General features: G+C 39.0%; 1 protein-coding gene across 3 annotated transcripts in view; it reads left to right on the top strand.

Moving 5' to 3' along the window:
- Positions 1-16,530, top strand: part of fbxw7 (F-box and WD repeat domain containing 7) — a 104,190-nt gene that overhangs the window by 9,138 nt on the left and 78,522 nt on the right. The window contains exon 1 of one of the 3 annotated variants that reach the window (XM_055056449.1): positions 12,328-12,495. The exons of the other annotated variants lie outside the window; for them this stretch is intronic. Coding sequence (XP_054912424.1) covers positions 12,343-12,495 — 153 coding nt within the window. The 5' untranslated portion in view covers positions 12,328-12,342. Of the gene's footprint in view, positions 1-12,327; positions 12,496-16,530 lie in introns of those variants that run through there. 3 annotated transcript variants of the gene reach the window in all.

Here is a 16,530-nt window from a genome sequence, read left to right as displayed (position 1 = left end):
ACAAGGAGAATGTTGGGTTGGTTGTGGCAGGATATCCTCAGACTTGACCTGCAGGCAGCTGGCAGCCTGTTAAAGTGGCTTTTAAGTCTATTATAGAGGATAATCCTTTCAGTGAGTTTCAGTGAGCAGACAGAGAGGATAAACACTCCCTGATTTCACTGGTTCCACTGTTGTTGTGTTCCGTCCTTCAATAGTTGTCCCATTTTTGTTGCTTTCATAAACAGATAATTGATTACCTTTGGTCACCCTGAGCCCTAGATTGTAATCTCATATTATCAATGCCACAAATATTCTGTATCACACTGCATTTGCTACTGGAAGTGCAGAAAAACATTGATTTTATGGAGATTCGCAGTTCCTACTCATAGGAATCCTGAATCAATTTGAAATGCTCAAAAACTGATTTTGAAACGTGTTTAAGTTGTACTTCTTTGGCACCCTTATTTGCGAGTGCACTGCACATTGCATTATGCGTTCACTCGGCCACCATATGTATTTTGACCACTTTTTTGATATTTTTTTAATTTAAGAAAAGTTAGTAACCAAGCTAACTCAATACTGATAAATGAAGTTACAGAATTAAAGGCACAAATCCTTTTTTTAATTTAAACTGATGGACTTCGATACCTTACAAAATTGTTTAAAATTAATATTGTATTGATTGCCCTGGGTTTCTACTACAATGTTCCTATTGCACGTAACTTTGTTGATATTCTTCTCATGTTGATAAAACACAATTTTGCAACTGTGGTGTTTCCATTAAGAAATGCAATTACAAATTCACACGTGAATTGCAATGAGTCGTTAAAAAACATGTGCTGTGATCCTGCTACCGCTTTCTACCGTATTCTTCGTCTGTTCCACCGGCAGTCACATCCAGATGCTGATTGTGACACATGATGCGAGAAAAGTGTTTTCATTTTAGTTTTACGAAATACACAAATTGTGTAAAACCACCCCTTCCTAGTACAAAATCCTTTTTAGCTAAAAACTAGTTAAAAAAAAATAGAATTATTGCATTTGCATTATTTTTTATTTGTTTTTTTTAAATTAATGCATTTGCACTAAGAAAACTTGTTTGTAAGTTCAGTTTACACAATTTTTATTATCAATGGAAATTAATCACATAATTTAAACAGGACAACAAGCGGAATTGAAAATTGTTTCTGAATTGTGATCCAAAAAATCAGAATTGAATTATTAGATGCTGAAATATTTGCATCTCTATTTGCTGTTCTTGTCATGAAGTTACCTCAGTTGTCTTTGAGGTAACCTCAGTTGACTGACAGAGATAACCTACATCAGTAATATTATTAACAAGTTGGCTTGCATTTGTTCCCCCAACTTAATTTCAGTTTGACATCAAAACACCTCCTGTACTTTCACTTCCCTTAAAGTGGTCAAACATCATCTTCTTTCTTAAGTCGAGCCTGAAACCAGTAGAAAATATTTCAACAAGCAGGCCAACAAATTTTACAGAAATGTCTCATGGTTTGGCAAACTTTAATAAAAATATTGCTTCATCCTCCAAAAAACAGTACGACATTGCCAAAGTTTTCTTATTTTTATCAGTTGGAAGGGTTTAAATAATGTTATTAACATACATTAACACTTATTTATTGTTTTGATTTTACTAAATTCACTAATTTATTGTAACTGCCAAGAAACCTAGCATTGGTTTTCAGATGCATACGCCCAGAATTTTAAACCCTTTCCTCATTCTGCCCTCGAGAACAAGCTGAAACCAACTGATTAAAGGACAGGGCTAGCAGTTAGCCGCCTGGCAGACAATGCTGCTCACTGTAGAGTCAGAAGTACACCACCCCGATAAAGAGTGCTGGGTGGAGCACCTTTGGTTTCATGTCACAAAACTGCCACATTTATCTCTCCTAAAAGAGAAGTAGCCAGCTGGCCAGCAGTGTGCAACACTCTGTTCTCATAAATGATTCACCAGATTTACATGTTTTAGCTCAGTCTTGTATCCATTGTTTTACTTTTATTTCACTTGTTTTTTATTTATTTAATGCCATCTATATTATAAACAAGACAAAATAGTTCTTGAGTTTATCACATTCAGCAGCTGAAAGTCAGATCCATAAAATAAAGTACATTACATTTTCAGTTTGGTATTTGTTTTTGAGTCCCCCCCACCCAAAAAAAGCTTCAGACTTTTACTTTTTTAAAATTTTTATTTTCTCTAGTTATTGTTTTATAATAAAACAAAGCTGCAGACTGCACTGGCTTTATTCCTCACGGACTCATGTAATGATCAGGGATGTCCAATATGAAAATTTGGGGCGATATTAATGATATTGTCATGGCCAATATCTTATATTTACTGATATTGCACATATTTTCCTACTCTTTTGACACCATAAAATTACGACCAGACAGTCCTGTGTCCCCACCACCGTTACATGACCAAACAAATACCACACGATGAAGCACACATCCCGTAGAGCTTAACAAACTTGTTGTTGAAAATACCGCCCCCTAAACAACAGATGAGGATAAGCCCCTGTTGCTATAAACCTGGGAATTATAACACTTCAGGATTTATTGAGGGGATTAAAAGAGACTCAGAGTCAGAAATGCTTGCAACTCTACTGTAAGTTTGACTCTGAAGTCAGCTGCTGATTGCATTGAAGAGATTGGTAAATGAAATTCTCATCAAAGTGCACAGCTCTTTGGAGTCCTCTGGACTTGGTAAAGCAATGCACAAGTACACGAGATTTACCATTTATTTCAGCTTTTGCTGGTTTACTGTCTGAGGAAATTGTTGAGAAACGTTTCCAAGTTTTTAACAACATTCAGATGATTTTTCTTTATAGATCCAAAAAAACGGATATGGATGTCACAATAACAAAGTCTGCTGGACATTATTGTGAGAAACAATATTGTTATTTTGAGACAGTTTGGACTTAATAATACTGTTATTATAACCTGGTTCCCCCAGAAAAACTGCTTAACCCGTTTGTAGGGATTCTAGGGCAGTCTAAAAACAACTCACCGTGTTTTTGTGTTTAAAATATGTTTAAAAATCTTTTATATGATACAACATTTTTTTAACTTTAGTAATGGAACTGTAAAGCATTTTAAATATTCAAATTCAAATTAAAATGCATTATGAAGTCTCCTTAACCAAAATTGCATTTCAAAAAATAATTATCATCCAGCTTAGACAGGTGAAAACAGGCAAAAGGTAGTTCACTCTTTGTCCTGGGTATCAAATGTTTGCATTGCTTCTCAAAATGCCAACTTTTCAACAATATTTATTGACTGTTGTCCAAATGGAAATTAGCGCACTCATTTCGTTCACTGTGAGATTAATTCTCAAAATAAATAAGGTTAATTCTCTCGGTGAACAACAGGCTTAGTTATACATTTTTTAAGAAATTAATAATTGTCCTTCATGCAACTTTCATCGGTTTTCAGACAGATAAATTATCACTGTGACTAAGTTGAGAAGAACAGACATGTTTCATGGCTGCCAGCAGTTGCCCATTGTTCACTTCCTATCTATGATTCAGAGGAAGAGTTGACACATGTGTGACGGTGACTCACCGCTACATGCTGCTGCAGGTGTTGTATGGTGATCCTCATTTAATACTTTTACAGACAAAAGAAGAAGTATCAGTGTTTTCTCTGCCATCTCGGAAGAGATCGTGAAGTTCCATCTTGCTGCTCTCCTCTTTGCTTTCTTCCCCCTTAATGCCATAACATTTAACGTGTTAACCTGCTGTTTTTCTATGACCCAACCCTGGATAAGATAATAATTAATCCAAGTTAGAAGATGGTTTCGTTGAGCCCAAAGACTGCTTGACGTAAGTAATTATTTGTTGGGCTGCCAAGTGATTCAAATTCTTAATCTGATTAATCTCAATGTAGCAGTGAATTCAGCATGATTAATCTTAAACTGCATTTTGCTAAAATGAATGACTTCAGTAAATAAATGAGTTACAAGTCTTTTTAGTTAGAAGACAAAATCAGTTCTCAGTAATTATTATTTGAAATAAAAACAAAAATTAAATCATACCACTTTATAACTCTTCTGGTACTTGCACCATTTATTTAAAAAATGACATACTTTCACATATGAATACTAAATACGGATCAATATTTTAATAAAGTTTCCAAGTTTTAGCGATGAACTGTCTTTGCTTCCTTAATTGTTTCATAGAGTTCAGGAATTTTAATCAGTACTGTGTCTCTTGACAGTGGGTTGTAGAATTTATTGAGATTTTCAGTTTTCAATATATTGGCAAAGCCCATGTCCTTAAATATGTCAATGGGTCTACAATCCTTGGCAATCCATTCTGCAATAGTTTCAGTGAGCTTGTCAGAGGAAGATTTATTCAGTAGTCTGCATTTGCTGAGGGTTGTCAGGCACGGACTGGTTGAAGCGGAGGCTCCTTCAAATAGGTGAGTGGTGTTGAGACGATGCTCTGAACTCAAGGTGGTTGGTTGAAATGAAAGTTTCTTTCCGCAACATGTGCAAATGTCAATGCATTAACAGTCTTCTTCTTGTGTTTTATGCCAATTGGCAGATCAATTTATGGTGCATTAACATCACCAACTGGACTAGAGTGTGAATGGCGAGTGTCAGTGACAGCCCTATTTGTTTTTTTAAATTTGACGTGTTTTGTACCTCTAGATGCAGTTAGTGAGCATGTTGGCTGTTCACCACTGCTCACAAGAGAAAAGGAATGGTGAGAGTACAGTTCCCTGGGTTTCTGACCACCTGATTAGAGACACGGTCCCTCAGTCTAAGAAATTTAGGTCCGTTAGTGACATAGTCAAAGAACTCGTCCATTATTGAGGCTTCACTTGTGTTTTCTGGAGTTTCTCACAGAGCAAATGAGTCTAAGTTATATTAAATGTTCTGGAGAAATCAAAGAACATGATCCTCACTTGAAGCAAATGCATAATAGCATCATCAACTCCATGACAATATGCAAACTGCAGGGGGTTCTGATGTGCTGGTTTCCTTACTGGGCCAGCAGGAGTCTCACCAGGACCTTCATAATGTGGGATGCCAGGGCAACAGGTCTATAGTCTTTAATGACTATAGACCTGAGTGAGTTTTCTTTGATACTGGAACCAGGCAGGATGTCTTCTACATCCACAGTTCCTCAGGGACTCTGATCTGAACCTGTGTCCTTGTTTTGGTCTCTCCAGATGCCCCTTCATGTGACTTTTAAAGATAGACTTGTGAACGGGGAGCAACGAGAACAGCAGCATTTTCTGATTTGGTTGAAGACAAACTTATGAAAGCAGAAGAGTCCATGACTGAAGTGGTGATATTGTTCCTCTGTCGTTTGCTCTCCAGCTCCCTGTGGTGCACTTCTCGCTGTCTCTAATTTTGACCTTGAGCTTCTTAAGTACAGTCCTCAATGATTCCGTCTCCCTGAAAGCTGCTTTTTCCCTTATTCAATATTCCACTAATGTTGACAAAACAATTTCACAATTGCTGTGTTTCTGTTAAATAAGCAACACAATCAAAAGTCACGCATGAATAAGTTCGGCCTCACGATCAGTCATTAGAAATTATGCTGAGCCATAATCCTCCAACTACTTCCTATTGGCACCAGTGGCAACTTCTGGTTGTTGATCACGTGACTGTTGTGATGTGAAAAATTGTTTCTGTTGCAGTTTTGCGAAACAAGCCTATTTTGATTCGGCCAAAAAAAAAAAAAAAAAAAAAAAAAAAAAACCTTCATTCTTGCACTAAAACCCCTTGTTGACAAATAAGAGTTTTCCCGAAATTGCAGTGTTTCCATTAAGCAAATTTAATATTATGGTCAATGGAAACACAGCCATTGAGGTTTAGAGTCTCTTAGGGACTCTTCACCAGAAACAAGAACATGATTCCTCTGTTCCATGTTCGGAAGAGCCCACCCTGTGCTTCATTGTTAGCTTCCCTGGCAGGATGCAGACCTTTCACACTTCTGACCAAGACAGAGTGGAAGTTATCAGAGACATTATGAACAGACTTTCACTCTGAGGCATCTTGTTTTTATTGGCTCATTTTAAGCCTTGTCCAGGGTGCACCAAATATTAGAATTTTGCTTGAGTTTGTTTTGTCTTTGTGCTTGGTGTTCAGAGTTGTAATACTGGGGCTTTGGGGGGAGTATTTCTTCAAGCCCAGGCGTGTGGTGCAGCTCCTGAATAATTGATTCCAGCCACACGTTGGTAATCTAAAGGTAAAGTGATAGCGCTCTGCGTTGTCTTCTTCAGGCTGCTGCTGCATTTTTAAAGTGGGCGCTAGCACTCAGGTGTCAAAATGTTAACCTTGTCATCTCCTTAAAACTCTCCCGTCTGCTCATAGGGTCCTGAAAAGGGGACACATCAGATACAATACTTCAATAATTTATAACAACGTTTTGGGATTTCATTTTCATTTAGCTGCTGCATCCCTGTGGTTTTTTCTTTGCTGTTTTAGACAAAATTGAACTTTCCAATATGATGACATTTAATATTCACTCTGATGCTTGGAGTATTTCACAAAGCTCTCTCCTCTTCAAATGTTTGAGCAGCTGCTGTGATCTCACTTCACAATAATAGATGGAAGACGGATCAGGACATATAAGGCTAGAGAATACAATCATCCTAGTTCCATTTTATTTGTAGCATTTTCGTCCGTTTCTAAGTCCCTGTTTACACCGAGCCGCTCTTTTGACTCAGAATCACTTTATTGCCTTTAGTTCACCAGCACTTTGAAATCTTTCTGTAACACGCCCTGTGGAGGTGTGAGATACTCTGCTGAGGTAGAAGTGAACATGCCTAGAGCCGATGTCAATAACCCATGTCGCTAGCATAGACATTGGGTTTCATGCTAGCGACAAATAACATTTTAGCATGTTATCGTTTTGGCATAATAACATGCTAAAATTATAGCGCCATGTAGTGGCCTGCCATGAACACTACAACTGACTCACGGTGTTCTTGTGATGCCGTCGAAACTTTTCCCTTATCAACATCTGAAAGTACCTGCAGGTTCCTGTTAACGGTCTTATGTATAGCCTCAGTTGTATCTGTTTCTTACTGTTTGCAGTTTGTATGTATGCCAGATAAATATATCTCTCTTGTATGCAAGATAAATATATCTTGCATACATAATGAGATGTTTTATTCGACGAATGCAGAAAGAAGTCACTGCTGTTGTTTTCCAACAGAGTCCTGTAAACTGCTTTCTGCAGCCGGAGTTGAAAGCGACTGAGATTTAGGTATCCTCTGTGTCATTCCCTAATCAGTCCCACAACTCCCACCCACTCATTCCCTCTAAATAATTCAGCGCAGCAGTTTTCCTCACAGATCTGGTGGCGAAGCGGGACGGGCGAAAAAAAAAGCTGCTGCAGCTGCATGTCAGAAATAAACAGCTCTGAACGGTTCTGTTTGGACCTTTATTTATTACAATCAGCTTCATGTCTGAGGTTTTGGTTAGTGTGACAAAGGAAATTCTTCTGAAACTACAGTAGATAGAAAATAAATGCTATAAATTGCCATTTTAGTATCTGGTCCAACATGGCATTACTGCAGAGCATTACCAGCAGGAAACTTTTCCTGTGGTTCATAAATAAAAGTGACTCTTTCCAGATGAATAAGTTTAAAGCTCACGCTGAGTGCATGGAAATTAAATGCCTTTCAACACTGTGTGTGTGTGTGTGTGTGTGTGTGTGTGTGTGTGTGTGTGTGTGTGTGTGTGTGTGTGTGTGTGTGTGTGTGTGTGTGTGTGTGTGTGTGTGTGTGTGTGTGTGTGTGTGTGTAATAGAGAAACTGAGTTTTTATTATCTTAAGAAATGTGTATTGTTGATGCTTTAAGAGTTTCCAAGCATACTCTGGGTGTTTGGGAAATGGGTCTTCTTCTCTTAGAGCAGCATTCTTATGATGGTCTATTAATGTTCTCCTAGTAATGTTATTTTATATTTTAGCCTTATTGCAATGTAGCAGTCTTTTAACTGCCTGTCAGTGTCAGTTTTGGCCACTAGAGTGCAGCACACTCATCATGTTTGATATCCTTTCAGGCACTATGATGAGATCTGTCTCATTTGACCTTCAAAAAGAGGTCACGTTCAGTTTTAAGGGATAGTAACATCCATGATTTAAAATTCATTTGGTGTGTTTTAAGCACAGAGTACATTAACTATAAACTATTTTATAAAACCATTTTAACTCCTCACTAACTTGATTTTTATTGATCTGAAAATGCAAAATTTTGCACCACGTTCCAATCTAATTTATTTATGAAGCACATATAAAAACAACAAATAGTTGACCAAAGTGCTGTACATTAAAGATAACTACTTAATGAAGTAAAAATATACATAAAATAAAATAAAAATGTTTTTGTGTCTTCACTAGTTGCTCAGATCAGCACCCTCCTGTTCCTCAAAAATCCTTGACCTATCTGAATCATCACAGCTTACAGTGGAACAAAGTTTTCATTACAGTATGGGCCTTATTTAAACACCGTACCGATGTTTACCTTCATTCATTTGCGTCTAGTGTTGGATGTGCTGCTGAAAGCTGCCGGTGTTGCTCCCTCTAGCTGGAGCTTGTGAGATTTGCTCCTGGTCTTCCTCTGAGATCCAGTGCTGTGCTGCATTGACTCTCCTGTTTATGGATCAATACTGAAGCAGGGAGCTGACACAGTGAAAAGCAATATTCATAAATAATTAATGAGGCACCCTTTCACCTGGCTTTGTCTTCAAGTCCCGAGCAAGAAAAAAACAAAACTCTGAAGATTCAACTTCTGTTGTGTTTTGATGACGGATGAAAATACGCTCGTTTTCTAGGCCTTTTCTGAAGATCAGCATTCTGTTTTTAAGGTGTGTTGTAGTGAGATGATGATAGGCGGCTGTTTAAAGGGAATGTCTGCCTGTGTGGTGTCTTCTACCGGGTTCTATGATGACATGGAGATTATAGTTGGGCTTTCAGAGGTTGGCTTTGAGGGCGCGCGGGTTGTGCAAACAGTGAAGCAATTACAGCTGACTTGCAGATTGGTGCAGTATTCTTTTAAAGATAGGGGGCGCTATACTAAAAACAGCTCAGAGTGCTTGATGATGCCACATATCAAAATGGACTGTGTGATAAAACAAACATATATGATGAAGAACTGTTGTGCTTATGACTTATAGGCAATCATAAATATGGTGTGTTTGTCCGTCTTTTTCTGCGCTGAGTTTAAAAATCTCGACCAGGTGCCATAACAGTAAGCGAGGCAAACACACCTGAAGAGGGGCGCAACCCGGCACAGACCACACGTCTCGCTCTTTCAACGCGTCAGCTATAAACCTCAATTCAGATGAAGCCATATTATGATGCTGCACTCCACCTTTTAAATTTGTAGTTTCTACTTACAGACACACAAAGCATTAATTTATAGCAAAATAATAAACTAGACCTTATCTATTATCCACCTGGCAGAAAAATGCTGCTGCTTTAAGAGAGTATTTCATCCAGAGAATGTAAACCGATTTTAGGAATTTCAGTATTACCATGAAGTTCAGACGTTGTTGATTGGTTGGAACTAGTTATTTTCAAGGAGCAAGAATTAGTTTCTCTTGTAACATTGATTTAGTTGAATTATAAATCAATGTCTGTTTTCATGAGGCCTCATTGGCCTTTCCTGCTGAAGCGCTTCCATACTACATGTTGGCTTTTACTAGTCAGTTCTTAACTAGGTTTGTTAGTTTAGACAGCCTGTTGTTAAGAGTCAGCAGAGTTTATAAATTCAGATTAGAACAGGGCATTGACCTGAAGTTGCATCATGCCACCCTTTTTAAACAGAACTGGTGTCAGCATCTGTCTGAACTGCAGCAGAATAAAGATAATAGTTGTTCATTTTGAGATGGGGATGTTTTTTATGGTATTTTGTTGAAGGCTGGACAACTTTAAGGACTGTTGTAATAAAAATGCTTAGAATACATTTAAATTATTCCTGCAGTTTCAGTTGAAGAAGCAGTAAAATCTAATTTCTCCAGGCAGGTATTGAGTGGAAAGAAATCCTGAAACCAGGTAAACACCACCCTGCTCCCTGAGTTAACTTTGAAACAATACAAACGCATGGAACAGATAGCTATATGTTATAAATCACTGTAAATAGAGGTTAAATACATAAATGCTGTCATTGTTTGTGTTCCTTCTTTTACTCATATTGCTGAACACCATTGTTGTGTGTGTCATGTTGATGTTGACCTTTGATATTTAAGGTCACGTTTTATTTGATCTTCTTCCCACAGCCCAGTCTGTGTCTGCGCCGTCTCTCATGATGGCAGGTTAGTTCAGGGTTTATCTGTAGAGTCTACAGTTCCCTGTTCCTTCAGTCTGATCATGCAGTGCTTCCTCTGCAATCCTCACATCAACTCCCCTTAATAGTGAAGTGCTGAGGTTATTTCTGGACATGTAGTTCCATCTGTCATTAGTTGTCATCATGCATCCTCTGTTTGCAGCAGGACACTAAAGACGATTCAAAGGAGGAGTCATTTCCCTAAGAGTATGAAGAGATTGATTTTTCATTTAAAAACATGAAATAGCCTCGATATGTGTGGAAAACAATGAGTATGAGAATATGTTCCATACCCCTTTTTTAGTATCGCATCCATCCATCTGTTTCACTTCAATAGAAATATATGCTAAAGGTTTACGAGGGATGCATCGATTCACTTTTTAAAAAATGTTTTACTTCCGATACCAATACCTGAGGTTGAGTACTGACCAATACCGATCTGATGCAAATAAACTATGCCGAACTGATTTAAAACTTTTCTTTTTTTAAGAAACAAATATAAATAGACTGAATTACAAATTTATTTAATAACTCTGCTTCAGTACAGCACAGTTGTTCAATTTGGATTAGAACAGCCAGTGTGAAACAAATAATAAACTGAAACAGAAACCGACAAAAACAATAGGTGGACTTCCTTGGTCAAACTGCAACAAATCATCTTTCAGATGGTTCAGAAATTGTGATGAGAAATTCTGAATATAATGTAAAATAAATAATGAAGCATGATGTCACTCAGAGCATAAAGGGTAGAATAAGACTGAATAGATCTGCCCTTATGGATCAGGCAAATTGATACCCAAAGTAGAATTGATGCAGGTATTAATATCGTATCAGTGAATCTCTAAAAATTATAAAAAACTTTTGTGTCTTGACTCTCAAAATTAACCACAAATTTACAACTTCCTCATTTTTGATCAGAAAATAAATACATTTTTGTAAAAAATTAGAAGGAAACTTAATAACTTCCCAGTTATTTGTGACTTATTCATGTACTATTAATAGCCAGCTGTAGCAAGTCCTTTAACTGGAGATTTTCCTTCCATTACTTCCCCCCTGCTTTCCCCCTTCTCCCAAACAGTTAATTTGACCTTTGAGAGTAATGTGGGGATTAAAAATATGCATTTATAAAACACATGTTTAACTGGCCTCTATTGAAAATGCATTTTGATATCTGATATACTGCCAGCATCAAAGCATGCGCGCTGTTAGCCGCTTAATGACTCGGATGGATCTTAATTGCCACATTTCAGAGGATTTATTTTCCCATCGCCTCTTGGTCTTTTCCATCAGTGATGGACGTCGCTGCGTTATTAGGAATTTTTCAGCATTTCTCCCGTTAAATGTTTTACGCTGCATTCACACAGTGCTGGCAGATTGTTCCTGTATGCACCCCCCCACCCTCTTCCCTCTGTGGTATCCTCCCTGCTTATCGGTCCCTGTAGTGCTCAGAGTGGCTTGGATCTCCTGCTGTATTCCGTCCTTCCTTAATTAATGGAGCGTCCGGCTTAGATTTCACATGGAGAAAGGCACTTTTTTATCAGCGAGTTGGAGGAGTTGAGTCTGAGTGGTTTACTGCTGCAGCTGGGGGTGGGGGATAGTAGCATCCCTCCCTGCACAGCGGTCGCAGGCAGCAGAGGGAGCAGATCAGGAGACTGCAGGGACCGGCGGCAGACTGCAGCCTGGAGAGTTAGTCTGACTACAGAGGAGGGGGCGTGTTGTGGACGGAGGAGAGTTTGTAACCGAGGAGGCGGGCAACAGCAGGAGACATGTGCTGCTCCAGGACCATAGCTGATCAGAAGTAGAGCCGAGAAGAAGCAGGACCACCAGGGACTCTAGTTCTTTACTTGATCTTTTTTTTACTTCGGACGGACCGTGAGCGCCGCCGTCCGTGCTATGAGCGTCTCTAAGTTGCCACTTGTGGATCAGAACCAGCCGGGTCCCACTCCAGCTCCGAGGAGGTCGCCTGGCGGCGGGTCGAGCACAGCGGCTGCGCCCCGCAGCCCGTCTCTCCCCCTGCCGCCGCGGCCCACAACGCCGGTGCGGCCCGGCCCCCCATGAGTGGGTCCATGTGCGGTTGCGGCTGCAGCATCATCTCCTCCCTGATGAAGAGACTGGGCCGCTCGGCGTGCTGCTCGGACCTCCTCTCCTGCAGCCAGACCTCGGAGCAGCTGCAGCGCCTGGCCGCCAGCCGCCCGCCTCCACCCAAGGTAACCGCTGTCAGCGCCTCGCTGCCAAGCAGCCGGTGCTACGGCTCGGAGCAGGAAGTGGGAGTTTAAAAGGCCAACATCCTTTTTTTTTTTCCTCTCCTGTTTTCAGCCTGGAGAGCTGAGCTGTAATTGATTCTTTAATGGAAGCAGGTGATTTAACGGCTGTCTGGCTGCCTTGACAACAGTGGACCTGCTTTCAGTTTGCCCATTTATACAAATGGATGCCTTTAGTCTGCTTGTGGTTGACCATGATTGCTGCTGCCCTCCTACCCCCACCCCACCCGAACAAAAGCTTTTTCTAATAACAACATGCTGGATGTTCCTGAGTTGGCGCTGATCCTGGCGATGCGTTCGAGGGTTCCCCGTCTTCTCTGCAGCCACATAGATGTTAGTCGTTTTCTGTCTTCCTGGCAGCTTGTCTGTGTTGCACAAGCAGGCCGGTTCTCTGGTTTCCAGGAAAATCCACCAAGGATGCTGATGAATTGTTGCATGGCAACAACTTAAAGGAAAATAGATGAGGGACAGCTCTGGAGAAGATCTGTTTATAGACATTAGTGTCACTCAGAGGTTGGTAGCGAACCCAGAAATTATACTTAAGTAAGAGTAGCACCACTCCAACATATTTTTTCTCAAATAAAAGTAACTAGTTGAGTGTAGCTAGTTACTGTCCAGCTCTGGACTTTACTGTCGCTCAGAGGTGGGCAGTAAGTAAGACTGAAACAACTGCAATACATTTTGTACTGAGATAAATGTAAAAAGTAACTACCCAAGAAATGACTCAAATAACAAAAACATTAAGTTATGTCCAATTCCTCATACTTTAAAGACTAAAGTGAAAAAAAGGAAATAAGTATCATGATTACAAAATAACATTACTTCAAATCATTAAACACTATGAAACTAATACAGTCTGTCACGCAAACATAATGCATGTTAGAACAGGGTGAACTACTGAAGCAGCAGGCTCAGCAGAGAGGAAATGACATTAGAAAATTAAAGCTTGAGCACAAACAAGAAGTCTGCATCTCATGCATTTTTTGATTTTTCTTCATTCAGTGAAGTTACTCACAGTAAAGAATCCAGAATTTTACTCAAGTTAGAGTCGCGATACTTTATAATACAACTAGTAAAAGTAAAAAGTGTAGTAGTGTAAGTACTCCAAAATGTAGAATTTTCTCAGACGGTTTTTATAAATAAAACTAGTTGCTACCAACCTTTTAGGTTACTTAGAAACTTTATGCTATTTTGTTGAGTAAATTAAAAATGAAAGTTCCTCAGTTGAGCCACCTGGCTGCCACTAATGACCATTTATTTATGCATTTAGTTTTGATTCATCTAAATAAGGAATTTTCTTCCAACAATTAAAATTTTTTTTTTAATTAACTCACAAGTAATGCATCGAACAAAATGCATTTCACGTAAAACAATAAACATTGTGTTGAATATCCATCCCTGTTGTTTATCAATGCAGTAGCCTGCATTAGCGTTAAGACAGTCCATCCTTCCATAAAAAAGTATCGAAAAATTAAAGCCTTAAAATGTCTCAAATTAATATTAAAAGTTGTAAGTTGGCCTAACATGCACTAATCACTTCTGGCAGAACTATTCAATCCTGTATGCCAATTTTTTCTTTTCTGTCAGGCAACAGTTTGAGTCACACAGACGTCTTTATTGCTTTCTGAGTGATATGTGTGCAGCTAACTGCTAACATTACTTGGCAAGCTCACTCTCTTTTTGTGTTTATCGTGGGTAAGTGCAAATGTATGAGAAGCTTCCTGGATGACGTTGGTTGGTGACATACGAGCCAGCAGGGTCACCCAAACCGTCACAGACGGTTCTAGTGTTTTGGTCTTCAAATTTAGTCTGGCTGGCGTTAAAAAGCTGAAATTTGACTTGCTGAAACCTGCAGATACCCTGGAGTTGTTGACAGTTGTCCATGTTCCCTCAAGTATTTTTGGTCATTTCTTTGTTGCTCTTGGTTCCAAGTTTGTGAAGCTGCTCTTACCTTCAGCTCACTCCAGATTCTTCATCAGTTTCAGGTTGGAACTTTGAAAGCCACTTCAGAGTGTTAATATTACCTCCAGTGCAGAGACGTGGTTTCAGTCTGAACATGGCAAGGTTATGAGCGAGTAACACTCCACCAAATCAAGAAACCACTAAGTTGCAATATTATTGTTAAAAATTGCCGTGGCGATATTTTCTATTCGATATTTTGCGTCCTGTCTGTTTCTGTGACTGTTGATGAAACCTAGCAGACTGTTCTCTTTACCTACCGTGATGTGCTGCTGTATTTCAAACCTCCAGGGCTTTTAGAACTCTGAAAAAGCACCTTTTGGCTCGGCTCATTCTGAGACTGAAGCAGACTCTTTGTGCTGCAGTTTTCTTTTGAAACTGATGTGAAGACAAGCAAACAAATTCACACAAGGACAGTTGCAGACAGGTTGTGACTTTTGTTAAGAGGTTTAGAAACATGATATTGCCTGATTTTGGCAAAAATATATGAAGTCTCACCTTACTCTAAATCTAAAATATGTTAATTTTAAACCACAGGGTTTAAAATTAATTCCTCTGATTAATGAAAAAGGTTAGTTAATGACTAGTGCTCAAGTGAGATTATAGGATGCATCATAATATTTCCTAAAATATTTGTTAGAATTCTTTATTATAATGGTGTGTGAATCAGTGTGTTGTGCATTTGATGTGGGAGTGGCTAATTCCCGGGAAGATTGGACATAGAAGTTTCTGATTAGTTTTTTGAATAATATTGACTCCCAAGTATATTGCGATAAATATAGCATTGTGATAATGATAAATGTGACAATTAGAACTATTTCTTAGTTTTTAGAGTTTTTTTGGTAGCTGTCTGGCTGTGACTGCATGACACAGCAACCATAATCCCACAAAATACAAATACTGCTCTAGAAAAACATTCTTGTTTGTAATGTCATTTAGGTCAGCAGTAACGAGGGCTGGGGAATGTGGCTGAAAAACGCATTGTGATATAAGCATTCCATATCAGCCAATGTCTATAATTTTTTTGTTTTTGTTTTGAATATCTGAAATCCTGCCAAACTGGTGGCGTGACATTTCCTGTTTCATCTGGTTTTCCATCTGCATTTTTGTATTTTTACTTATAAGCAGTTATGAGGCACGATGGCAAAACCTGAAACTGCTGCTGCGCAAGTTACTCAACAGGCTGTTGTTAGGTGACCAAGGAGTGACTGAGTTGGTTCATGACACCAACCTTTTGTAGCTCAGCCATTAAAGGTTATTATCAAGTCTTTCTTTTTTTCTCCCTACATCCCCCAGAATGCTTTGCAGTTCTGCGTTGGAGTTCAGTAAAATTATTAAACTTTCTCTCAGACGCATATTGATAGAATATTTTCAGACGTATTGGTATTTATTGATACTCTAATTGAACAAACAGTAGAGAAAGATAAATATATTCCTGATAATACAGACAATGTTTTAAACATAATTTAGAAATTATCATGACAACGATACAGCAAAATCCTTATCATGTTAAGAGATTAATCATAATAAACGATGCAATAAATATCCATTCCTTCAATGAGCGAGGCTCGGTCTGACTGTAGCAGAGCATTGATCTCTCTGTTAGGATGAAAGCAGCTCTTCACTCTTCATGCTGCTCCCTGTTTGCCAGCAAATGTTTTCTCTCCTCAGAAACACAGTGGGTATTTAATCTGCCTGTCTGTGACAGTAAAACAATCTAAAGCACTTTAAGATTCAATAAAAGAACAATTTGTGTCGTTTTTCCAGCTGCTGTGTTATTTGAAGGCCAACTCTGGAATGCATTTATCTAGTGATCGATGTCAGTTGTGTTTGCCTGTTTCACAGCATGTTCATCTACAGCAGCAGCAACTAGGAAGCACAGTTCCAGCTGTGTGAAGGACCGACTACAAAATCCTGGTCGTTCCAGTAAAAGGCAGAGAAATTTCAGCTATTCATAGTCTTCCTTTTCCAGGCAGTCCCAAGAGACGGGGCCGTGCAATCCGAGCTAGGTCTAATGCTTCC

This window comes from Poeciliopsis prolifica, unplaced genomic scaffold (assembly GCF_027474105.1).
Source record: "Poeciliopsis prolifica strain line A6 unplaced genomic scaffold, Auburn_PproV2 SCAFFOLD045, whole genome shotgun sequence".
Lineage (NCBI taxonomy): Eukaryota > Metazoa > Chordata > Actinopteri > Cyprinodontiformes > Poeciliidae > Poeciliopsis > Poeciliopsis prolifica.
This window is presented reverse-complemented; position numbering and strand designations above follow the sequence as displayed.